This window comes from Mollisia scopiformis, assembly GCF_001500285.1.
Source record: "Mollisia scopiformis unplaced genomic scaffold LY89scaffold_9, whole genome shotgun sequence".
NCBI lineage: Eukaryota > Fungi > Ascomycota > Leotiomycetes > Helotiales > Mollisiaceae > Mollisia > Mollisia scopiformis.
In genome coordinates, this window is record NW_017263589.1 from 323,183 (window position 1) to 347,884 (window position 24,702).

The window sequence follows — 24,702 nt, forward strand, 5'->3', positions numbered from 1 at the left end:
AGCATGTAGTCACGGAATATACTGGAACAACCTGTTTCTGCATGAAACCAGTAGGCTATGCATTGAAAGATGTCTGCAATAGGATCTTGTATTATTCAGAATACCACGCTTGAATTCGTCAAGTATCTTCGAAATTCCAACACGCAAAGCCGAATTCAACGCCTGTAATGACCAACCCCGAACGCCAAAACACGCCCCATATGTCCTCTACCATGTTGTCCCAAACGCCAGTGGACAAGATTCATAAATGACCTAAAATCTCATCATTTCTTCTCCTCAGCTACAGCTTTTGGCTCTCCCTCCGCATCAAATCCTAGAGCATCAAGCTCTCGAATCAATTCGTTGATCTTGATGACTTTTGCGAACTGTTCCGGTAGAAGTGCACCGCCACCTTCCTTCTTTTCCTTTAAGTCCTTGGCTTGCTTTAACTTCTTTTTCAGAGCCCTAGCCTTCTTTTCCTTTTCAGCCTCTGGATCCTCGACCACCATAGCCTCTTGCTTGTCTACGACTTCAGCCCCGTCCTTGGCCTTCTCGCCCCCTTCCTCTGCAGCCTTTGCCTTCTTGCGTGCCTCTCTTCTCTTTGCGTTCTTATTGCTAGCCGCCGAACCCTCTTTCTCGTCCTTCAAACCCTCCGCGCCTGGGACGCCTCCACTACCTCGAGTCTTCCACGATTCTGCAGTGCGGTTCTTGTAGACCTCGACATCTTCTGGGGGTTTATACCCTGGACGAATCTTGATTTCCTTTCGCTGCGATCCGTCGGGTCGTACGGAAGCAGGAATATGTCGCTCACCGGAATTCGTCTCGATGATGCCAGCTTTTGACGGAGTGGGCACGGAAGGCATTTCGTAGCAATTGGTGCCCAGTTGGGACTTCCGGGGTTCAGGAAAAGATATTACACCAGCTTTTCTGTCGAGAAGGAAGGAAATTGGCGCCCGGCCTAAGTGTTTGTTGGAGCTAGAAGAAGAATAAAACTGTGCACTACAGCTTGTACGACGAGGCTGAAGTCTTTGTCGGGATCTCCATTTCACGTGACACCCGAAAAGCAAGCTAAAAGTCCAGAGCTTCCGGGATTCAAACACTTCACGGAACCACCAGCGAAGATACTCATCCTTTACCTCGTCGCGCTCCCTGCTACATAATTCACAATGGTAAGTGAAGCTCCTGATTATATTGTGACGCCTGTTGACCACCGCTAACCCATTCAATTGCAGGCTACCGCCGGTCGTCCAATCTACAAGCAAGTCCCTCCGTCCCGAACCCAATCCGATAACTCAATTCGAGGCGGAAGGCAGTGGCAGACGAGTTACTGACTGTGGTACTTCTATAGCTTCCTCGTACGAAGAAATTACATGTTCTTGGGTGTCATCTTTGCTGGTGCATTCGGATTCGAGATGTATGTACCGGTGAACACCACCGGCAATCGTACAAAAGAGACTGATTGAGATCTAGGGCATTCGACAACGCCTCTGATAAGATTTGGGATGGCTTAAACAAAGGAGTAGGTTCTGCCGAGTTGAACTATTTCGAGGTGTGGGCTGATGATTACGATAGCGACAATGGAAGGATATCCGAGCCAAATACATCCAGAGCGAAGACGACGATGAATAGAGGGTTAGATGGAGTGTCTGCAGAGTTTGGGATTTGAGAAAGGCATGATAGACAAAGGAAGCATGGATGAAAGGCCTTCAGGCTTGCGGTTGAGCTGTATAAAAGACAAGCATTGTACTACATTTTCAAGCTGCACTTGTGAATCTTATCTTACACCGATGATTGTCTTTTCTTTGTGGAAAAGCAGAAAACCATGCTACTCTGTTGTGGTTCGAGAAACGGTCTGATACGGTCTGAATCAAGAAACGGTCTGATTCAGAGCAAAGAATCTTGTAGCCTTCTTTTAGTGAGGAGCCGAACTATGACAAAATATTTCGTTTCCCTCCACTGCAATCCCTCAAACACCTTGCCACAAGTACATAAAGCTTCTGGATACCGCATTCTGAGTTGATCTCTCGCATTGGTACCGCATCACACCGATTTCAGCCACACTGCAGGGGCCATTCGCGCATTCGTAGCTGTTCCTGACGGCGAACACTAGCATCTCGAGGCTACCAACACTCACAGCTCATTGAAGCGCCATCCCACGCATTTGCGCAACCCCGCAACATCACCAAAGTACGACGCAGCGAGCACCGAACGATATGCGAACAGATAACCGAATCAGATGATGGAGTCTATGTCGACACAAGAGCGGCAGCTCTGCGAGTTCCTCAAGACCCAACCCCGCGTCCACAAGAATCGATATACCCAGCATGCTGAGAATACCCTGCTCCAGTCCCTATTCTGGTCCCTAGCTTGTGGAAGATCCGACTATCTGCGGCTCTTCTTCCCAGACAACACTCGTCCTCTGCAGAATGCAACATGGAAGCTGAGAAAGGCGCAAGGCGGGGCAGATGGAGATGAGTTCACCGAGGCAGCAAGAGGGAAGGCTTGCGGGCACATCTTCAAAGCTGGCGAAGCTACGTACAGATGCAAGACATGCAGCCAAGATGACACTTGCGTACTCTGCAGTCGATGCTACGACTCTTCGGACCATACGGGACATATGGTCTATGTCAGCGTGTCTCTGGGCAATAGTGGTTGTTGTGACTGTGGCGACCCTGAAGCATGGCGATTGCCAGTCCACTGCTCTATACATACCCCGCATGATGATGAATTGCAGGGCAAGGGAAAAGGAAAAGCTCCTTCGTTACCGAACGACCTTGTGGAAGCTATCCGTATGACAATTGGGAGAGTGTTTGACTACATCTGTGATGTTATATCTTGCTCTCCCGAGCAGCTTCGTCTTCCGAAATCCAAAGCCAACATCCTCTTAGACGAAGAACAGTCACGGTTGACTTCACAATTCTACGATGGAGATATTGCAGAGGATCCTTGCGAGTTTGCCTTGCTATTGTGGAACGACGAAAAGCACACCGTTAACGAGGTTCGTGACCAAGTTGCGAGAGCTTGCAAAGTCACATCTAGAGAAGGGCTACAGAGAGCACACGAGACTGATGATATTGGACGGAGTATCGTGAAGTATAGTTTTGACGTGGACGAACTTCTTGCTGTTTCAGAAGTCATTGAGCAGATTAAAGTTACTGTCACGATCCGCTCAGCTCGAGATACCTTCCGAGAACAGATGTGTGGCACTATCATTGAATGGCTGAGTGACATTGCTGGCTGCAGCGTAGGTTCGGATCACAATATCTTACGACAAGTGGTCTGTGAGGAGATGTTAAAGCCATGGAGCCTTGGAAGTGAAGCAAGCAACAAGGATGTAGGCATGAAAGGAATTGATGACCACGAGATTGAGGAGCGTGTCAACTACCGCGAAGCAATGCTTATGCAGCAGGCAAGAATCATCAGAGCTGCTGCTCTAGCTGCAAATGCAGAATCTGGCTCTGACGATGACGACGATAATGATGCTGCCTCGAATCCAGAAGAACCGGACGACGATGATGATGGCGATGTTGTCTTTCAGATTGAAGGGGGAACGGTTGATGTAGATGATGCAGACGAATCTGAGTTTGGCGACGGCCCTGCAACTATGATGGAATATTTGGTCCAAGTCCCAGCAAATATGGTGCCAGCGTCCGCAAGTCAGCGAACAGATGCCGATGGGGACGTTGACATGGATCAGAACGACCGTGAAAATTCGCCCATGGAAGTTTCAGAGGCTACCATGGCTGGTTATCCTCCACCACCACCTCCTCCGCCTCCAGCACCTGTCAGACCACTTCGAGAACCCATTCGAGATCGTGACCTCACCCCATCAGATTCCGATACAGCAGAGATGCAACCTTTGATAGCACCGCCCATCTATGCCAAAGCTGGTCTTGACATTCCTAAAACTCCACGGGGGGTTGCTAAACTGCAAGATGCTCCGAGACCTCCTAAATACTGGCTCGAGACCCCTCCCGGATTCCGAGAAGCAATGCCTGTCGCTATACATGAGAATCTGTTCAAGCGCCTGAGGCTGGACTGGATGATCTTGTTCGATTTGCGAATGTGGAAGAAAGTTCGTATCGACCTTCGTGATCTCTACATCTCCACAGTGGTCACTATTCCGGAATTCAAGCGCATCCTTGGCTTAAGATTTGCTGGTCTTTATACTACGCTCGCGCAGCTTTATCTGATAGCTGATCGAGAGCCTGATCATTCAATTATCAACATTTCACTTCAGATGTTGACGACACCAACCATCACAGCTGAAATCATCGAGAGAGGCAATTTCCTGACGAATCTAATGGCAATTCTGTACACGTTCCTCACCACTCGACAGGTCGGGCACCCTCATGAAATCAACCCAAATGCCACCTTAGCATTTGACTCTGGTTCTGTCACCAATCGAAGGATGTATCATTTCTTCATGGATCTCAGATATCTCTTCAGTTCGGATCACGTTCAGGAGAAGCTTCGTGTCGATGATAGGTATATGTTGCAATTCTTGGACCTAGTCAAGCTTCATCAAGGCATCTGTCCCAATGTTCGAGCTGTCGGAGAACACGTCGAGTACGAGACCGACGCTTGGATCAGTGCCTCTTTGATCACTCGAGAAATCAACCGATTATGTCGACAATTCTCGGAATCATTCAAGTGGAGTCCTGGGGAGGATCACACGTACATATCTAATGCCATCAGATTAACTGCCAAAGCTGTCATTCTCAACTCCTTGGGGACAGAGAGGAGACGCTTTGTGCAAGCAGAAATTAAGGATGAGATCAAATTCAAGAAAGTTGGCGACTACGAATTCGACACAACAGAAAGATCAGGAAAGTTTCTACAACACCACGTCGTCAAATTTGTTGTGGAATCGCAGCCTATCAGTTTTCACCATGCTTTACATTACACCCTGTCGTGGCTCATCGAGTGTGGCAAGAATATGTCACGGGAGAATCTTCAGCATTTATTGAGCTTCACCACAGCTGATCTACTCCAGAAGCCGAAATCAATGGGGCAAAGAACGATGCCAAGCCAAGAGTACACACCCGAAGACCATCTCATGGCCGCCTTCGACTATCCTCTACGCGTTTGTGCCTGGCTAGCGCAAATGAAAGCTGGCATGTGGGTACGCAATGGTATGAGTCTTCGTCATCAGATGGGTACATACCGGGGTGTCAGTCAGCGGGACGTCTCCCATCATAGAGATATCTTCTTGCTACAAACTGCGATGGTAGTGTGCCCTCCGGCGCGAGTTTTGGTATCAATTATTGATCGCTTTGGACTCGAACACTGGATGAAGGGGATCTATGAGCAAAAAGCAGATAGCCTTGAAGATGGTCAGGTCCTGGACGTGGTGGAAGATTTGATCCACCTCCTCATCGTGCTGATCAGCGATCGAACGTCTCTAGTTACTAGCGAAGAGGACCAAAGTCCACATGTGCTTGCCATGAGAAGAGACATTACGCATGTGCTTTGCTTTAAGCCATTGTCATTCTCTGAGATCTGCAGTAAGTTGCCAGACAAATTCCAGGACCAAGAAGAGTGCCAAGACATCCTCGATGAGATGACTACCTTCAAACCTCCCGAGGGCCTGTCGGATGTCGGGACTTTTGAACTGAAAGAGCAATTTCTCGAGGACATCGACCCATATATTGCGCATTACAACAAGAACCAGCGTGAAGAATCTGAAAACGCGTACAAGATCTGGATGGCAAAGAAGACAGGACGAGCTGCCACAGACATTGTCTTCGAGCCCAAGCTTAAGGTCATCGAGTCAGGTGCTTTTGCAGACCTTGCGGCTTTCACGAGGACTGGCATATTTGGACAAATTGTCTACTATGCTTTGATGTACAGTGTTCAGGCTCAAGCTGTGGCACCTACCGTCCCAATGACTCGAGTTGAGGCTTTCTTACAAGTTGTCCTTCATCTTGTCCTGATTGCTATCGCTGAAGATAAAACCGATGAGGACGAGATGTCAGAAGAGTCTCTCCAGTCTTTCGTTTACATTGCTCTCACTGCTCCAGCTCGCACCAATTTCCTTAAACAGTCACCGCCGTCAAAGACAATTGCAGCCCTGCTGGAAATGCTATCTCGGAAAGACGAATACAAGGCTTGCCATACGAAGATTGCGCTTGTCTTGAAGCGAATGAAGCAAAAGCAACCGCGGAATTTCGAGGCATCCTTCGCTCGCTTGGGCGTACCTGTTGATAGGATTTCAACAGCTTCTCCGGCAAACAACAACGTCCTTGAAGATCGCGAGAAGAAGAAGCAGGCTGCAATGGAAAGACAAGCCAAAGTTATGGCCCAATTTCAGCAACAGCAGAGAAATTTCATCGATAATCAAGGCGACATCGATTGGGGTGAGGATGACATTAGTGATGATAACTTGGAGGTAGAAGGAGAAGATCAGAAGACTTACTGGCAGTATCCTTCTGGCACATGCATCCTCTGCCAAGAGGAGACCAAAGATGGAAGATTATATGGCACTTTCGCACTGGTGACCCCAAGTACAATCTTACGACAAACAGACTTTCAAGATCCAGACTTTGTTCGTGAGGTTGCCAAGACTCCTTCAAGTCTAGACCGTTCTGCCGAAAGCATTCGTCCTTGTGGAGTGGCTGGTGAAAACAGAGAGCAGGTTCATAAAGTCACAGCTAGTGGCGTCGAGATTGTCACGGAACGCCAGTTCATCGGCAAAGGATTCCCATCAGGCTCAACCCGCAACGGGCCTGTCTCGGTCGGTTGCGGCCACATCATGCACTATAAATGTTTTGAAGTCTACTATGAAGCTTCAAATCGCCGACACCAACATCAGATTGCTCGACATCATCCCGAACGCCTGGATATGAATGAGTTCGTTTGCCCTTTGTGCAAAGCCTTGGGAAATTCATTTTTGCCCATCATTTGGGCTCCAAAGGAAGAATTATCCATCAACCGCCTACAGCCCAAAACAAACTTTAACGACTGGATTAAATCTGTCACTGTCCAATCTGATTCAGTACCTCTGGCTTTCCCGAACTCCGGCGAACGAGAAAGGGCCTTCTTCATGCAGCAAAACAATTCTGTATTGCTGAATTCACTGAATGCAAGAACATCCGACTTGCTGAGCGAAGCTTGGAACCCACTGGTGCCTGCAGTCACGCCTACAGCTATGGGATTATTGCCATTGGGACCATTACCTCCAGGACCGACACCGGGCCATACCATTCGTTTAGACCACAGTTCCTCGAACTCCTCTAATTCACCAACACACAATAGCTCTCTGATGACAGAATTAGTGGGAATATATCGTCGCCTGCGGGACACCATGCAAAAGAACAGGCTTCCAACACGACATCGAATTTTGCCAAGCCAACAAAATGATGGGCCTCTGGACGATCTTTGTGCCAATGATACCCTTGCCCAAAGCCTAGGCTTCTCGATTTCTGCGGTTGAAATACACCAACGTGGGGTTGCCTCACAGAGTGTTATGACCTTCCTCGAAGGTGTACCACAACAAGCTCTTGTTCATCTCAGGGTGCTTGCAGAAACAGCATCATCGTATGTTTCTGTTGGCGGAGTCAGGATGGGTAGTCGCATCGCTCAAGACTTTACGACTGACTATGAGGATCAATTCCAGCAGCTCTTCTTGCCATCAAGCTTGAAGCAAACCACGGGACAGGAATCGACTTATCGAGATTCAACTGCTGAATGTCTACTCGAGAAAGACATATTCGTATTTCTCACGGAGTGTTCTCTATGCTTGGCTGCCATGGATGATGAAATCGACATCATGCACGTTATCAAACTCTGCTATCTCGCGGAGCTCATCAAAGTCGTGATGAAGATGAGTCGTAACAAGGGCAAATCGAGCTTCTTGTCGTGGATCAACTACGACTTCGAACCATCGAATCCCCAAGGCCTTGATGCATTCAAGTACTTCTGCTGTCAGGTTCGCTCCTGGGACCTATCGAATGGCAGTCACCGGAAGGAGCCTCCAAGCTCCGTCATGGAGCAGCCTTGTTTCGATGGAGCAGAATCATGTCGCTCCTTCGCCAAGAAGTACGCACTCGTGTTTCTTCGAAAAGTTGCTCTATTGCTGCACGTCCGCTATGGCGTCGCGTTCCATAACCATGTTTCTTCAGACCCTAGTGCAGATGAACTTGATCGACTGACCGAGGCACTTCGCTTACCGACTTTTGACGAGATGTGTGCGTCGATATACGGCAAAAGTCCGCTGTCTCCTCTTGCCCAAGGCTGGGTACTGCGTGCTGGTTGCCATCCACAGACTTCAGAAAGCCCTTCGAAGATCTCCCTCAGCCATCCAGCAATTTTTGAGCTCATTGGATTACCGAAGAACTACGACACATTGATGGAGGAGACCATGAAGCGCCGATGTCCAACGACCGGCAAAGATGTATCGGATCCAATGCTCTGCTTGTTCTGTGGCGTCATTACCTGTGGCCAAAGCATATGCTGTCTGAAGGACGGACCACGATCTCCTACTGGCAGGGTCCAACAAATTGGTGGAGCCCAGCAACACATGCTGAAGTAAGCCGTCTTGTTACCTTCCTCACTAACGCTATACATTTACTAATCCTACCCAGGTGCCAACAAAACATTGGTCTCTTCATCAATATTCGCAAGTGCACGGTCTTCTACCTATACCATACTTCAGGCTCGTGGATGGTGGCTCCGTACATCGACAAGTATGGTGAAGTCGATCCAGGATTGAGACATTCGAGACAATTGTTCCTGAATCAAAAGCGATATGATGCCTTACTGAGGACTGTCTGGCTGGGCCATGGAGTTCCCAGCGTGATTTCCCGAAAGTTGGAGATGGATATCAACAATGGTGGTTGGGAGACGATTTAGATCTTGGTTGCTGGACTGAGGTAGAGAAGTTGATGGATAAACTTCGATGGTCTGTCTTTATCGGCGTTTAGATGAGGATGACGGTTAACGAATTGGGGGAATATCATTTTGATGCTTCCGAACGAAAACCGGTTCATGCATGTGCGGTTTAGTATGGCGTGGTAGATAGATTTCAGTGTTTTGTTAATGCATGGACTTTACCGTGCTTGTTCTGGTTGTCTCTTCCCAATTGACAAGTGTTGATTTGCAAGTCTTGCTTGTGAATGCCATTGTCCGCCAGTCTTAGGGTTAGTCACCCTCACGTTGAAGGTTATTGTGCTATTGTTTTCAAGGGGGGTGTGAATAATGCGGCTCTCAGCCAATTATACATAAAAGACCTCCACACACCAACTTCGCACATAGCTGATACAACCGCAAACCCTCGACACACATTGACCTGGAGATTATCGACACTATTGCACAGAAATCGAGCTTCGTCGCCATTCTACGAACATAGACTTCAATATCAGTATGTCATTCGACGACGAGCAATTGCAAGGAGAAAAGACTATTCCGCTTGTCAAAGAGAGTGCTAGTGCTAGTGCTGAATCAAGCGGTGCTATGCTATCCGGTACTGCTCTAAAAGTTGCTACTTCAAACGATCCTACTGTCAACCCAGAATGGCGACCATTCGAATGGGCAATACTAGCCGAACTGCAAGCACGCAAGAGCAATCCACCTATCACACCAGATGAAATGCAGCAAGCAGTCTCGGAAGCCAGCAAAGCTGCAAAGGATTACAAGGATCGAATTTGCGTCCCTGATCGCATATACAAGGCCGAGGAACTTCGAACCCGGGAGAGCGAGTTGCGAGACCGTCAAGCGGGACTTAGATTTATTCTTGAACGACCGCTTCGTGAGTTTTTACAAAGTCAGCGAAAAAGATAGGCATACGTTGTTGAGTAGCGTGTAAAACAGGAGCTTGATTATCAGGCGGTTTGTGATGGATGTGTGATGGATGAATGAGGTGTGAGGCATGGATTTTGTAGACGTTTTTGAACTTCACATGAAAATGGCTGTAATGTAATGACAATGATAATGATATTATCCCTCACGGGAATATTTCGTCTTATATTGCCAGCCTGCTAGACCTTAGATGTTCTTGGTGAGAGGGCTACAATTGTTAGAACAGTTATTAAAACCCAGATATCGGAAGGCTTTCAGTCGGCGCAGGGAATTTGTAGAGAACTTGATACATGCGGTTTGAGGACCAAGTAGAAACTCTCGTCACTGTGTCTTCCTCCTTTGAAGAAAAGCACTTCTTGATCATGACATAGTTTGTTGACCATTAAGGAGACTGATTGTTGTGTTTCATTCCAACCTGGGCTCCATGCAAGGACCAGAACTTTCAGATGCTATAAGATAGACCAAGGTGCTTTTGAATATGACAGTTATGATGTAGTTGGCCCCAGATTTATTCACCTACACCTTGGTCCAAGGAGCATAAATACTCCTTCAAAATCTCTGTGGTCGAAAGACTATTCTTCAGACAAACATCTTCGAGAGGTGATTGAGATATACCAAGGAACGATATAACATAACTCCTACACACCTTGCTTTCCAACATCAGTTACCAGAGATGGCAGATCCATTTGGAGATCTGACTGCGTACCAGAGAGGCGACACGCTCCGACCCATTTTTGGAAATCATCGCGGGGCGCGCTATGGCTGGGAGGGTCTCGAGAGGTCCATCTTCTACGACATTCGACAAAACGGTTCACCAATGAACACTTGGGCAGGCCAGATGCAGACGGCTGTTACCAGGGCAAGAGCGGCAAATATGATAAATGCTCACACGATTCCCTATCGGCGGTACAACTTCAGAGTGATAAGACAACAGGATAATATTGCTAGGTGGAATTCAGTTAGAATCGATAGAGGGGATCTGCCGGCTTTCATGGATGTCGGGGTCGTACCGCCTGCTCCACCCAGATACTTCGCTCCCAATTTCAATGGCTGGCGATGAAAGAGTGGTTGTACGGAATGTGAAGGAAGTTTGATGTATTAGTAGCATGGCTTTTCAACCTTACATAATGAGTGATCTGCTTTAGATGTTGATGATATACACAATAAGATCTATAACATTCAGCATCACCCATGACCTAGAAGTGTGGTTGCGATCAGAATCATGTGTTTATTAAGCTGTGTGAACGCCATGCAACACCTGAGTATTCCTCTCCCATTTCACCTCCCACCATAATGTCTTTCTGAGGATGGCATATTGCAGCTATCTCATCCCACTACGCACCATCCACGTTGTCCCAAGCAAGCTCATATTCTCCCCCTGTGACCCACTTATTCCCCTATTTTCCTCGCTAAGCGCCCTCATCATCTAAACTCGATACCAACCCGTCTTGCAAACCACCGCCAAATCCTCATCACTCCACCCAGCTTTCTTCAGAATCTTCTGCACCACCGCATTCTTCCCAAAGCAATACTCCTCCACATCATCAATAAGCAGCGTATGCACCAGATACGACTTCCGCTCACCATACTCCTTTCTAATTCGCGCTCTAATTAGCTGGAACTCACTGAATGTCCAACAAAGACTAGGGCATTCAAAAGGAAAATAGAGAGAAGAACTCACCTCAACTCCTCATCCTCCATCAAAACCCGCTTCAAATCCCGATGATTCCTCAAACTCAAACTCCTCTCAAAACAAACATACGTATTCCTCCTCCTCTCCCTCACACTTCCCACGCCCTCAACCTCGACCCACCTCGTCGGCTCCCCAGTCTTCGCATTCGCACCCGGTTGCCAGAACGCGTGACGACCCGGTAAATGGCATTCGCCCAGGTGCGTGTACCCGCCTTCCTTCATGCGCTGCAGGATAGCCGGGAAGTCGGGGCCCGAGATCACGATGTCGATGTCGAGGATGGGTTTGGCGAGCAGGTCGGGGATGGCGGTTGAGCCGATGTGCTCGATGGATGTGATGGGGAGGCCAGAGAGCAGGGTGCGGAGCATTTGTGCGGCGGTGTTGAATTCGGTGGCCCAGGAGGGGTTGTGGGGTTCGAGGGCGATGGGGAGGGGCTCCCACCATGGACGTTCCATCTTGGGGCTGATAGTTGTTGTGGAGGTGAGGTTCTTGTTTGGATGAGAGGTTTTTGACGTTTGGTGATGGTTGGGAGTAGACAGGTGAAGCAAGCCTCTGAGTAAGGCTTGGTTGGTTGGAAAGCTTTTGACGTTGATCCGAATAATCTGTCCGAAGATGTTTGTAAAACGGAAAGATAAAATTGGTCTGTTGTCAGATCGCTATCGAAGAATTGAAAGCGAAGATGTGTTGCGATATGCAGGTACCCGACCAATCAAAGCTAAGCTTGAATGTTGATGCCAATGAGATCAGAACTTGAAACTTTAAAGAAAAATAACTCAAAACTTACTCCTAAAAACGAAAATTAGTAATAAGGCTAACCCGTAACTCAAAACCTGAGAGCCTTGCGCCATTCTCAGCCTAGCGCTCCACCTCTAGCATACCAACCCGCTAAACCGTCTATAATTCCAAATAAGCAAAAGTACACCCAGCGGTATCCAGACGGGCGGCCCCCAGGCTCGGGTGGTTCAGGTCAAAGCTGGCTTGCTAGACATAGGGAAAGTGGCGTCGAGAATAAACCAGGTCTGGTTTTGATAGGGAGCAACCGCTATACGACTGCGCTTGCTCCTGAAGTTTTTGCTTTGTTGTTCTATTTTTATTCTAACTTTTACTAGGGGTTTCGAGAGATCTTGTATTGAGTTTCATTGCATTTTCGTTTTTTTAATTTTTATATTAGCCACACCACAGAAGCCTTTCTCGCTTAACAAGTAAACAAACCAACCCAACCCCACCCCCCCGCTCTTCTTTTCACTTTTACAACCAAAATAAAAAAAATAGATAAATGAAGGCTCAAATGCTTAGCTCATAGTTACGGAGGAGATTGAGGACATAGAGGGCACAAGAATGATAAGGTAAAAGTGTGAAGTGGTACTAGTGTAAAAAGCTTCGAAAATTGCGCATGCTCTATAATTTAAGAACTCGGGTTAGAAAATTGCACCTTCGTTTAAATTTCTCAATTAGTTCCTGCATTTGTATTCAATACTCTCGTCACTCTCTCACTACACTTGCTCCCACTACACTTGCTCTCCATCTCTCTGAGTGCACCAACTCTCTACATGCACCAACTCTCCGAATACACCAGCTCACAGCATCACAATAAGACAAATATCAAACCAAGAGGCATGGAAGTGAGAAGGAGCAAACCTTATTCTCAAAAACTATAACACTGCTCTAGCCTAACGAGAACGTGCTCAGGTGCTCGGGTTTCAAGAAATAAGGGTATCCCCAGCTCTGTCCCTTACTCTCCGTTCGTACCCACGCGCATTCCTAATGAAGCTTAGACAGCTCCAATTTCTGGTCCTTATGCACTATCAGAATCCGAGTCCTTTTGCAATACTTTTGCGCATGCAGCTATGCTGTGCTGTGAGCAGGTGCTAGAATCGAGAGGTGGCAGCAGTTAGAGCAAGCTGGAAAAAGCAGGGGTATTTTGAAACATCGTAGCCTTAATTTTACGAGAATCTAATGTGTTTTGCCCTTCGCTCTATCATACTATTTATCATACGTGCGACTTTTATGTCCTAAGTTCCTGCCGTACGTACTCCTCGCTTAACAAGTAAGCGAGCTCTCCTTCTCCCTGAAAAGTTTGTCCATAAAACAAACTCTCTGGCATGGTATGAAATCTCGACATAGATCACAAGTTGGGGTGGCTATGTATGTGTCTTTTGCACTCGCACTTATTCACACAGCAAATCCTCAACACTGAAATGTCTCAAGAAAATATCGTAAGCAGAAATTCTAACAATAACAGTCCAACTCCACTAATCATACCAACGCCACTCATGCACTCATTATATACCTATCAACACCCACTCACTTCCTCCTGGCCCCTAACTGAGCCTCCAATTTCCTCACACTAGCCTGTAGCCCTACACCCCTCTCACAATTCCCCTCCAACCAGACCTCCATACTCTCTCTCACACCTCTCATACCTTTCAACACCGGCAACCTACTCCCCTCTTCACCCTCTACATGCGTGCCTGGATTAAGCAAAAGATCAAACGCCCTGCTCCAAATCTCAGTTTGCCAATACCGCTTCAAATTCTCTTTGATCCTCCAACTCTTCTTCGCGCCCGCGCCGATACCCGCCCCTTTATCGGCTACGGTATCGATATACTTCCCAAAGAGCATGGAGTGGATGATGCCTGCTAGGCCGTGGTAGTCGATTTGATAGGTCCACGGTCTGAGTTCGCGCATCTCGGCACAGTCCTGAGGACCCGTTTTCCAGTCTGCGATGAACTGGACGTCGGGTCGGAAGACTTTCATGTCGATGCCTCGACCAAAGTCGATGAGTGAGAAGCCTTTCTTGTTCCAGCCTCCTGTGCCGTCTTTTCGGTACTTGGTTGTCCACACGTCAGAGTCGGGGATGGCGTCAAGGCGAACGAGACAGTTGTCTGCTTTGAGGTCTCCGTGGAGGATGCCTTTGGAGTGTAAAGCTTCAATGGTGCGGAAAAGCTCTATGGTGAAGAACATCACGACTGTCTCGTCCATAACGCCTGGTCCGGCAGCTGTTGATTCTGCTCGTGAGATGTTGATGACATCGAGAAGGGTTCCTTGGTCCCGGAATTCTTCAATGAGATAGCATTCGTCTTTGTAGAGGTGCATCTCGTAAACGTCAATGACACTCTCGGCTGCTCTCGACACACCAAGACGACGCTTTGCTTGTCGCATCATGTAAAATTCCCATGCGGAAGGTGGATCTTCCATTTTCAGCGCTTCGAGATTTCTCCGTCCATAAGCGTCGAATGTGCCTTTGCCCATCTTAGGTGGTTGGTTCTCGTCTTGTTGCTCGTCTTCCTCGCCATCAATGTTCTCGAGTAAGTAGACTGGGGCGAAAGCGCCCGCACCAAGTTCACGCTTCAACATGTAATGTCGATTTGTACCAGGAAATCGGAGAATAGGTGGCATGGTCAGGTTGGTAGCAGTTTTGTCGCTGGCATTTTTGTGGATTTTCGAAGCAGCCTTTGCGTATTTCCTGATTTCTGCTGAACGGCCAAGAGTTTCGTCTTTGTGGTCGAAAAATCCTTCGTACGTTGACAGAGGAGGCTGCAGACCTTCGAAAATCATATTTCGGGTAAAGTCGTCAACAGGATTGCATTGAGCATCTTTGATGATTGGACCTTTGTTTGCAATCTCCTTTGCCAGTGGTCCACCACTTGCTTGAACTTTGGCCGCAATTGCAGCAGTCTTGTTGGTCTTCAAGCTCTTGTTGAGTAGGGGTTGAGGAATTCTGTCAACAGGAACAGCTTCATTGACGATCTCCTTAAACGGGCTGCTGCCGAGGCCATCGATTGGTCTCACAGGTGGTTTTCTTGAGCCGTTCTCCTTACTTGGTGTCTTGGAAGAGAAATAATCCTTCTCTTGTCTCATTGTCGGTAGTCCCAGGGAAGACTCGGTTTTCTCAGCAATTGGTGTCATGAAAGGTAGCCGATTCTGAGATACTTGGACAGGATCTCGATAAGGACGAGTTGGGGGTTCGTAATCTTCAGGTGGAATTGGAACAAAAGACGTCCTCGAGGTCGTTGGAAGCTCCGGCGAGATTGGCGTCACCAGCTCTTCTTCCTCTGGATCGTCTGGTATCTCTGCCTCGATGACTTCCAGGTCTTCATTCGATTCTGTGAATCTCGAAGCTTGGGTGTTTTCATTATCATCATCCAAATTTGGTATGTGCTTCCGTGCAGTGAATTCTGACCATTCGCTCACACTCTTCACATCTGAGGTCTCATCATCACCAGCCTCGCTCGTTGTGAGAAGTCGACCAGTCCCCGTACTTTCTCCTCCACTAGTATAGTCACCGTCTGTCATATCACCATCATCGTCGTCACTTGACGATTCTTCTTCCTCTTCGTCTTCTGCTGACTTCAATGGCTGATTGAACAGGTCGTAGATGTCGTCAGTTGCTGCTCGAGTATGAAGTGTCATTGTTTGTTCCTTGGATGCTTTTCTTTTCGTCATCTTCGGCCCCGAAGGAGATGAAAGTTTTGCTTTTACTACGCACTGTAAGTAACGAATGAACAGAGTTTCCCAGTTCACTTACTGATTTGGGTCTCGTTGACCTCTTTGATCTTCATCCTTCTGCCTCTACCTCCTCTCGACGGTTCTTTAGCAGCCCCATTCTCGTCTAACACGGGATCACGAGCAATAACGAGTTTCTCTTTGACAGCTTGATTTAGTGTATCAATGTTGGCAGGAGATTGCTTTGGGATCTCATCAAGCAATGACGGTTCATCAAGAATGGGTTTGGTTATCTCTGGCTCCCACACCTTGGAAAGCCAGCCTCGGTAGCCCGCTCTCAACTCTTCCAAGCTAAGCTCAGATCCCACTACGTCTGGTGAATGATATATGGCTTCGAGGTTCACATGGATACGTTCCGTTCTTCCTTTCTGATTTACGGTCACTTGCTGCTGCGCGGGATCTGTAACTTGTGGATATGCGAATTGAGGTAGAGACTGAATTACAAAACGCCGTAGCGACAACCATTAGTCCTGTGATCATCAATATTTGCATTGAAGGGTATAAGAAAATAGCTCACCTCATCCTTGAAAACCATCATCTTGGTACTACTCTTCTTTCCGCCCGCCTTCAGAGTCTCACCAACCCATGGCTTGGGCTCCACCATATTTTCCTTCTTGCGATCTGCCAGCGATCCAATGCTCTCCCACCCTTTCGTCTCCACAGATGCCACAGCAGGCGCAGCACTGTCGGCATCAGAAAATATTGTGAGCTTTTGACGTCCACTCTTTGACGTTCCTCCTCCAACTCCAGAGTTTGGTCGTGGAGCCTGTGGGTCTCTCGGTGCAGCTGCCGCAAAGGGGTCAATTTTTGCGGCCAGAGCCGGTCTCACAGTTGGTAGAGCAGGAGAGGATGGTTCATTCGTGTCATCTGGCCGCTGTGCGAATCGTTGTTGGAACTCGTTATACTTCCTTAGCAATCGGGCAGCCGGTCTAGCCTCCTTCTCGATGCCCATGGTATAGACTTCTTCGGCTTGGGTCCATCGTCCAGCCCCTTCTAACCAAGCAGCAAACTCTTCGTAGAATAGTGCCAGACTTTCCCCAATATTGTGACGGGCCAGGAAAGCAAATGTTTCGCGCGGTGTGTCGGAGAAAAAACGAATGTACGAGATCCATAATTTCAGATATCGTGGATCATTCTTGTATTGTGAGGAATTGAGGAACGCCTTCGTGGCACGCTCGAGTAGGGGAAGCAGCTGTGATGCTGGCGTTGCTTGTGCTGAAGGATACGCGTCGAGAGTCCACCGTACATAGCGGTCATAGATATCTAATGGGTCGTCCGACTCCGATATGGTCAGTAATTCATTTTCGTATTCGTTTCTCATAGCATCGTTAAGATTCTTCGTGTCGGATGGTGTTGGTGTTGCGAGTTTGTGGAGGGGGGACGGTGAAAACATGCTTGCAAGTGCACGCGCTGATCGTCCTCCCGGCAGAGACTGGATATTCTCTTTCTGGTTTTCGATGATATCGAAGTCGATGAGATCCTCGGAGACCGACATATTGGCAGATTAGTGGTGGTTGATGGTTGTCGGCGTTCGCTGTTGAAGTTGTTGATTTTCGTGATGAAATGCGATGCACACAATCAACAATAGGCTGTTGCCCTGGAGATGGTGAACATTTTAGCGCCGCTTCCAAAAATGGAAGTGCAGCCATTCATGCCAAGACCAGACCAAGTCTTCATGGTGCCTGTTATCTTTGAACTTCTTCCCCGAAACATTTTTGATTCTCTGTCTCCAACCATCATCACTCGATCTGTACAGTACCGCGAATTCTGCTGTTGTTGGTCCTCAAGTCAAACAGCGAAATTCGCTCGCCAATAGTCGACAGCGACATCTCCACAAGGATTCGTCAGCACCACATCACCCTGGATGGGACATTCGGTTTCGTTCCTGGCGGCGCAATTTGAGGAGAATCCGACCATGCTACAGTACTTAAGCCCTCTGCTGGCAAAGGCAGTCCCCTGAACTGTGTTCGAGAGATACAGACATCTCTCTGCTGTATTACTCCTCTCATATGATACATCATGGACCAAAATCAGTTGCAAGTCCAGTCTAGAAGTTATTCATTCTGCACACGTTCCAGATTACCTCAGTAGAACTTCTTACTGCACAAGCTTTTCTCCACCGGATCTAAAATGCATCCTGGAAGATGCTGACGCTGACGTCCTCACTGCTCCCTGCTCGCTGGTCGCTGGTCGATCGGAGTTTTTATCACTTGGAAACATGGCTGAGCACGCGAGCACCAACACCAGTGGCTGAGCGGCAACCGCCGTCTGCTGTAAGTCAGATTTAGATAATAGGGGGCCGTATTCTCTTCTCTTCGTCTGTTGGTTGCACACCATGCTTTCTTAAATCTGTCATCTTGCTTCTCTTTTCATTTCCTTACAGTCCTTCATGTCGGCCATGCTGCCATGGCAGATACCAGGTAGAGCCACTCAATTGATGTCCAGATGGGCTGTATTCGCTTTCGTATTTGTCCTGATTTTCTACTACACGTATGTATCTCTAACCTATCCTTGTGTGCTAGGTACTGATGTTTTCCAGTTCCTGGACAACCCTCACTACTCGATCCTCATTTGAATCCTGTCCTGCAGAAAAAGCGATCGCTGTAAACGAAACCCAAGCTCCACCAGCTCCCATAATACCCCAATATGATCCTCGCAAACTCGCTCTCCTCGTCGAGACTCGACCATTACCACACTTGCCAGCTCTTTTCACACATATGACGACCATTATACCTCCTGAATGGACATTCAAGTTTATGGGTTCCCCTGCTGCGCTCTCCTTTATGCGATCATCTCCTGTCATATCCCGGTTTGAGGATTCTGGGAAGCTTCAACTTCTTCCGATTCCAGGCAACTATTCTCTGAAGGACAGAGAGACAATATCCCAGATGTTTACCGACATTCATCTCTACAGAGATCTCCTTGCACCTGCAGAGCACCTTTTGGTGTGGCAGCCGGACAGTATATTTTGCGCGAATGCTGCAAAAACATTGAACGATTATTTGGAGTGGGATTGGATAGGGGCGCCTTGGTCCAAGACTGCGCAATACGGCGGAAATGGAGGTCTGAGTCTGCGAAAAGTAAGCAAGATACTGGAGGTGCTGAGGTCGAAACAAAGAAAAGTAGGAGATGGTGCTTTAGAAGATCTGTGGTTGACGAATAATCTCCACGAACTTCCAGGTTCACACATGCCGAATGCCGCAGTCAGCAAGACTTTCAGTGTTGAAAGTGTCTGGGACGATGCGCCTCTTGGATACCATGTCGGATGGCTTGGAGTACACCACGAACAGATCTGGGACGACAAAGGCCAGGTTGATCACATCATGAAATACTGCCCGGAGGTCAAGATGATTCTTGGCATGAAATTGGATAACGACAAGCCAGAAGCAATTCGACAGTCGGAAAACCCTAGTCAGTGAAAACTAGGTACAAAGCTTAAGCCGGGAACTGCTATTAGTAGCTTAATCTCGCTCGCCTTTGCTTCGTCTAAGCTGCACTATTGCTCTTAGACAGAAAGCAGCTCTAATGCGCATGAAAAAGAGCTTCGATGCACGGCAAAGACGCTCAAGATTACTAAGGAATGGACGAGGTTCATGCACCTGTTCAGATGACTCCATTCCGTGGACCCTCAAGAAGTAGACAGTGGGACATAACTCCCAGCCTCAAATCAATTTTGGATCCAATCATCTTATGATTTTGTGAACGACCCCACTGGTGAGAATTCAAGTCACAACAGACTTTCGGGAGTTCCGCTCCCTTGTACTTTTCCTATTGGCTAAAGTTTAAGTCATGTATACAGCTCCATGCAATACCAGACGCCTCTTGATTAACCGAGCATGCCACCAGATTTCATCTTCCGAATCCCGCCCCTGCAAACAAGAACGTGGTCGCTCAACGCTCCCGCAGCCATAGACGATCACCAAGGATTGATACCTCAAATGACTGCGGTGGCTTTTGTGGAGGTGGATCTTATCCCGTCGATGGTAGAACCTCTTTTCATTCACCAAAGAGTTGAAGTCAACTCGAAGAAAAACAAAGCTCATTCCTGCTTGTGGAGGAGCGGAACAGGAAATCGAGAGGGCCATTGCAAGCCATTTTTCTATCATTGTCAGCCTGCTGCACGTTTTCACAAAGGTATCTCAACCCATCAGGATTCATGTTCAGAGCATGTGCCTCTGACGACCCTTGTGTATCCTTGACCACTCAAGCGCCCATGAGAGGCACGGCATAGTCAACTCTTGAGATCCGTCCCGAGGAGCTACATTATATAGTCTCTTGAGTCGCAGTTTATTCTCCCCGCCAAGTCTCCTGCCAAGTGTCTCTTAGGCAATTGTCTTTCACGCCGGCTCCAGAATGGCCCACTTATACCATCATAACCCGCATGATCCTACGAACCAGGGCATCATCGGTGTTCCGCACGGTCCGGAAACTGGGGACAATCATGTCCACATGGAAGGACCCGTGCCTACTGACGGCGAAGACGTGCTGAAAAGCATGATCTTCCCACACGATTCGTATAATTCGGAAGGTGTTTACTGGGCGGATTTACCGTTGGGGAAACAGCTGGCGTTCAATGCCTCGGTCGATAACGCGGAGTCGAGGAAGGAGTTGCGCGCAATATGGGCTATGATGAAGGAAGATCCCTTGTCTCCGATCGGATGGTATTTTCGACATGCCATCCTGCCTGGTGCTGGTTTGGGGCTTGAAGGGTGAGTCTGCATTTATTCTTTACTTTATGACAGTTGCTAACAGATCCGTGAAAGTTACGTCCTATTCTCCATCGGCAATTTGACCCCACTTTTCTCAGCTGTCTGGCCTAACTGTTGGAGCAAGTACAAAACTTGCAATGAGACTTGGGTAGCGGCCGTTCAATACCTTGAAGTCTGTGGCATCATTGTTGGCCAGATTCTCGTTGGTGCTCTTGGTGATGGGTACGGCATCCTTATAAGTAGTGATAAATAAGAATGTTAATGGTGTCCACAGTATCGGTCGACGATGGGGTCTCATCCAGGATGTGGTTATCATGTTCCTTGGACTGTGTATGCTTGTTGCGTCGTGGGGAACTACTTTGAATGGATGGGTCATTTGTTATGCTTGGTCCTTGTTCTTTTACGGTATTGGTGTTGGAGGGGAATATCCGATGACTGCTACTGCTGCAATGGTACGTGTTTAGTTTTTTTGGCCCTTCAAAGTTTCTTGTGTGCCCCTGGAATTTGTTCAAGAGTCGAACATCCCTGATTCTTTTCGAGTCCTGCTTTACCCATGATCTTCTAAAAGCATCTTGTTAACATCGAATCCTCTTCTAGGAAAACGCCACAGGTGCAGGAAAGATCTCCACCCGAGAAGACCGCCTTCATCGTGGCCGCAAAGTGACCATGGCATTCCTCATGCAAGGCTGGGGCCAGTTCTTCAACCAAATCATCCTCATCCTCCTTCTCCTAATCTTCCACCACGGCCAAGGCAGCCCTCCCTACTCGGAACGCGTAGCCCAATGGACCTACCGCGTATCCTTCGCCATTCCCGCCGTAGGCACTCTCTGGCTAGTCTACTACCGAACCTGGAAAATGCCCCTAGCTTCCAAAGTACTTAACACAGCAAAGAAGAAGGCCGCCGTTACTGGATACGACGTCCAATCGCTGAAATTAACTTTCAGTGTCTTTGGAGGAAGATTGATCGCTACCGCCGGTGCTTGGTACTGCAATGACATATTCTTCTACGGAAATAAATTGTTTCAAGGACAATTCATCAGCGTCCTGAACCCGGGCAATAAATCCGTCCTAACCGGCTGGCTCTGGAACATGGTTAACGTAGGCGTCTCCCTTTGCGGCTACTACCTGGCTTCCTTCCTCATTGATAACAAATGTACTTCCCTTCCTCCCCTCCCATTAAAACCAAACTAACCCACCCGCTCTAGTCGTGGGCCGTAAACGCATGCAACAACTCGGCTTCTTCATGGACTTCATCCTCTTCGTCGTCCCGGCCTTCCACTACAACTTCTACGCCCTCAACAAAGCGCACATCCCCGCCTTCCAGGCGATGTATTTCCTATCTAGCTTCTTCAACCAGTTTGGGCCGAATAGTACCACGTTCTTGGTCGCGGCGGAGGTATATCCTACGCCTGTTAGGGCCAGCGCGCATGGGTTTTCGGCAGCGGTGGGGAAGTTGGGTGCGTTGACTGCTGCGGTTATGTATAATGTAAGTTGGAATTCGCTCTCATTCCCAAAAATTACTTGAGGAGCCGAGCTCTTTTCTCAAAAGTGTTCTGCTCTTCGATATCCTCCCCCAAACTCATACTGACAGAGATATAGTATATCTCGACTCAGCAGAAATTCTATGTTGTTCCGTGGTTCGGATTAGCTGGTATGCTGATCACGGCGCTTTTCCTGCCAGATACCACGGGTCTGGATCTCAAGGAAGCAGAGCGTCGCTTCCAGTAAGTCAAATTCTACCCTTTCTTTGCACCCATGTCAGGAGCCAATATCTTCGGGAGCTGTTCATCAAAGAAGATGTGTCCGAAGTCTGCCGGATGAGCTTCTCGGCTTTCGCATCCCCTTCAAACAATCATACTGATTTGTCAATAGCTACATCCGCAACGGGCGCGAAAGCGATTATCACGGCATCGCAGTCCACCCGCACCATCTCTCGCTCTGGGAACGCTTAAGAGGAGCGGGGAAATACTATGATCCGAAATTGGATTATGAGTCCAAGGTGCAGGATTTGAGGGACGAGTGGATGGAGAAGTTGAATTCGGAGGAGGATCTCGATATTGCGGGTGAGGAGATTCCGAGGGAGGTGCATGAGTATTTTGCGAGGACGACGGGGTTGAAGGGGGAGAAGAAGGGAGGAAATGGTGGGAATTTGACGGGCAGTGAGGAGGGGGTTAATGAGAAGGGGGTGGGGAACGGTGCGGGACTTACTAATTGAGGGTTTTACGTAGGAGCGAGGTGAGGTTTTTGAGATTGTTCTTTGATAATCGTGGATTTGATGGGGGAACGTATAAATTGATGTGTCAATTTGATTGTTGAAGGGTTCGTTTTTTCTTGCAAATACGCTTAACTTAAGCTTGCTCGAACATGCGTTGTTTCCTGACTTGTAGTCAAATAAGGTATTTTCTCGAAGCAGAATGATTCCATATCAAGATATTTCCAGACCTTGAATTGCAGAGTAGGAAATGTTTTTCCGTCCGCCACCAAGGATTGTAAGTGGCAGCTCAGCCCTACCGAGATGCGCATCACGTAAGAACCCATGCGCTAATCTATCAATAGCCCGTTCTTGGGATGCGGCTCTGCGCCTCAGTGCTTGGCAGCGATGGAACCAATCAACAAGCATTAGTTAAGGGATCAGCAATTATACCAGCATTATGTGGTGAGAGGATGCGAGAGCGAAGTCAATGATGTCGAAGGAAGTCAGATCTTACTTTGCTATGCTGGGCTTATTTGCTGTGTCTGCGCCACCTGCCATGTCCAGTCCAGGCCACCATCTTTTATCCTTCTTCTCACTCTTGTCTTTTAATTTTGCCTGAACTTCCGAATCTCTGATTTCTCGTCAAATGTTTCGTGTTTAAGTTTTTCCTTCTCCTTGGCATTTCCTTTCTCTCTTTGCTTTGCTTTGCTGGGAATTAAAGAATCATGGCAGCAGCAGGTACAACAACAGCCGCTCCGGCCCTCTCAACCGAGATCAACAACGGGACCGTCACCTCATGGCTCCCATTAACCACCGCCTGGCCTTCGCTGGCCGATTGTTCTTCGCAAATCTATACCTGGGATGGAACGATCATGGTCTTTGACCCAACGTTCCGCGAAGATCAGGATAATACAGATCTCTACTGCCAGCCATCGCAAATGACAGAATCATGGACGCAATCCCATCAAACTCCCCAACTTACCACCACGAGTCTAGAAGGGCTGGCGTGTCCGGATATGTATACCACCGTCTGGTCTTCACCCGTGAACACGGCTAGCGAATATGTTGTCTGCTGTCCCAAGTACCTACCTCCCCATATCCCCTCTCTTCAGCATAACTAAGTAACATAGATCCTTCACCCCCGCAAACCCTAAAATCCGCGCCCCAGCAACAGACTCCGCGTTCTGCCTCTCAACCCTAACCTCCGGCCAAGCAATGAGTATATACATCAATTCCTCTTCCGGCTCCGACTCCTGGTTCGTCCACTCAACCACGACCTTCAAATCCGGCGGCACCGTCTCCGCGCCCCAGATCAACGGGTACGCGTTCCTCACCACGTCTTCTAGCTCATCGACGGATACTGGCTCGGTCACATCCTCGATTTCTTCATCATCAACCTCGACGTCTGCAACGGGCGGGAGCAGCAGCGGTCTCTCCACCGGCGCAAAAGCAGGCATCGGAGTCGGAGTCGCGGTCGGGGCTCTAGGCGCCATGGCGTTGGCGGGGGCGTTGTTCCTGTTGAGGAGGTATAGGAAGAGACAAAGTGCTCCCGGGACGGCGGGGACGGCGGCGCAAGATGGGCAGGGAGAAACGGTTATGAAGATGGCGGCACCGGATGGGTCGGGGGCGCCGTATTATACGAGCGTGAAGACGGAGTTGCCGGGGGAGAGTAATATTGGTGGTGGTAATGGAGGGGTGCATGAGTTGGGGCCGCAGCAGCCGGTTTATGAGATGGCGGATGAGAGGTGATGAAGGTGGGAGGGGGATTTTGTGCATAGGTTTTTGGGATTGAGGGAGTTTTGTATTATACCCTGTTGATAGGATAG

The 24,702-nt window shown here is 48.3% G+C and overlaps 8 protein-coding genes across 8 annotated transcripts; 5 read left to right on the forward strand and 3 right to left on the reverse strand.

Moving 5' to 3' along the window:
- Positions 1–37: 37 nt before the first annotated feature.
- On the reverse strand, positions 38–966 carry LY89DRAFT_683519 (uncharacterized protein). Its single transcript, XM_018214720.1, has one exon. The coding sequence runs from the start codon at positions 840–842 to the stop codon at positions 264–266; it is 579 nt and encodes a 192-aa protein (XP_018072932.1). The 5' UTR covers positions 843–966; the 3' UTR covers positions 38–263.
- A 356-nt stretch (positions 967–1,322) lies between these two features.
- On the forward strand, positions 1,323–1,608 carry LY89DRAFT_582119 (ubiquinol-cytochrome C reductase; the record flags this gene model as incomplete). Its single annotated transcript, XM_018209146.1, has 3 exons — positions 1,323–1,393; positions 1,450–1,498; positions 1,552–1,608. Coding segments are annotated over 3 exons (177 nt in total), but the record flags the coding sequence as incomplete, so codon positions are not given.
- Positions 1,609–1,941: 333 nt separating this feature from the next.
- On the forward strand, positions 1,942–9,037 carry LY89DRAFT_780625 (uncharacterized protein). The gene is made up of 2 exons (XM_018222399.1): positions 1,942–8,508; positions 8,565–9,037. The coding sequence occupies exons 1-2, from the start codon at positions 2,216–2,218 to the stop codon at positions 8,830–8,832; spliced, it is 6,561 nt and encodes a 2,186-aa protein (XP_018072934.1). The 5' UTR covers positions 1,942–2,215; the 3' UTR covers positions 8,833–9,037.
- A 2,085-nt stretch (positions 9,038–11,122) lies between these two features.
- LY89DRAFT_774406 (putative UPF0157 protein YqkA) lies at positions 11,123–11,922 on the reverse strand (the record flags this gene model as incomplete). The annotated part of the gene is made up of 2 exons (XM_018221963.1): positions 11,123–11,372; positions 11,459–11,922. 2 exons carry the CDS (start codon positions 11,920–11,922, stop codon positions 11,204–11,206), a joined length of 633 nt encoding a protein of 210 aa, XP_018072935.1. The 3' UTR covers positions 11,123–11,203.
- Positions 11,923–13,525: 1,603 nt separating this feature from the next.
- Positions 13,526–17,775, reverse strand: LY89DRAFT_780627 (uncharacterized protein). The gene is made up of 3 exons (XM_018222400.1): positions 16,491–17,775; positions 15,996–16,407; positions 13,526–15,948 (listed from the first exon to the last, which is right to left on the reverse strand). Exons 1-3 carry the CDS (start codon positions 17,466–17,468, stop codon positions 13,772–13,774), a joined length of 3,567 nt encoding a protein of 1,188 aa, XP_018072936.1. The 5' UTR covers positions 17,469–17,775; the 3' UTR covers positions 13,526–13,771.
- A 587-nt stretch (positions 17,776–18,362) lies between these two features.
- On the forward strand, positions 18,363–19,696 carry LY89DRAFT_774412 (uncharacterized protein; the record flags this gene model as incomplete). The annotated part of the gene is made up of 2 exons (XM_018221964.1): positions 18,363–18,393; positions 18,593–19,696. The coding sequence occupies 2 exons, from the start codon at positions 18,363–18,365 to the stop codon at positions 19,390–19,392; spliced, it is 831 nt and encodes a 276-aa protein (XP_018072937.1). The 3' UTR covers positions 19,393–19,696.
- Positions 19,697–20,326: 630 nt separating this feature from the next.
- Positions 20,327–23,309, forward strand: LY89DRAFT_696137 (putative inorganic phosphate transporter C8E4.01c; the record flags this gene model as incomplete). The annotated part of the gene is made up of 8 exons (XM_018216805.1): positions 20,327–20,682; positions 20,737–20,904; positions 20,957–21,134; positions 21,280–21,835; positions 21,888–22,168; positions 22,282–22,406; positions 22,555–22,823; positions 23,239–23,309. 8 exons carry the CDS (start codon positions 20,327–20,329, stop codon positions 23,307–23,309), a joined length of 2,004 nt encoding a protein of 667 aa, XP_018072938.1.
- LY89DRAFT_717173 (uncharacterized protein) lies at positions 23,288–24,625 on the forward strand (the record flags this gene model as incomplete). Its single annotated transcript, XM_018218329.1, has 2 exons — positions 23,288–23,957; positions 24,007–24,625. Exons 1-2 carry the CDS (start codon positions 23,602–23,604, stop codon positions 24,623–24,625), a joined length of 975 nt encoding a protein of 324 aa, XP_018072939.1. The 5' UTR covers positions 23,288–23,601.
- Positions 24,626–24,702: the final 77 nt, after the last annotated feature.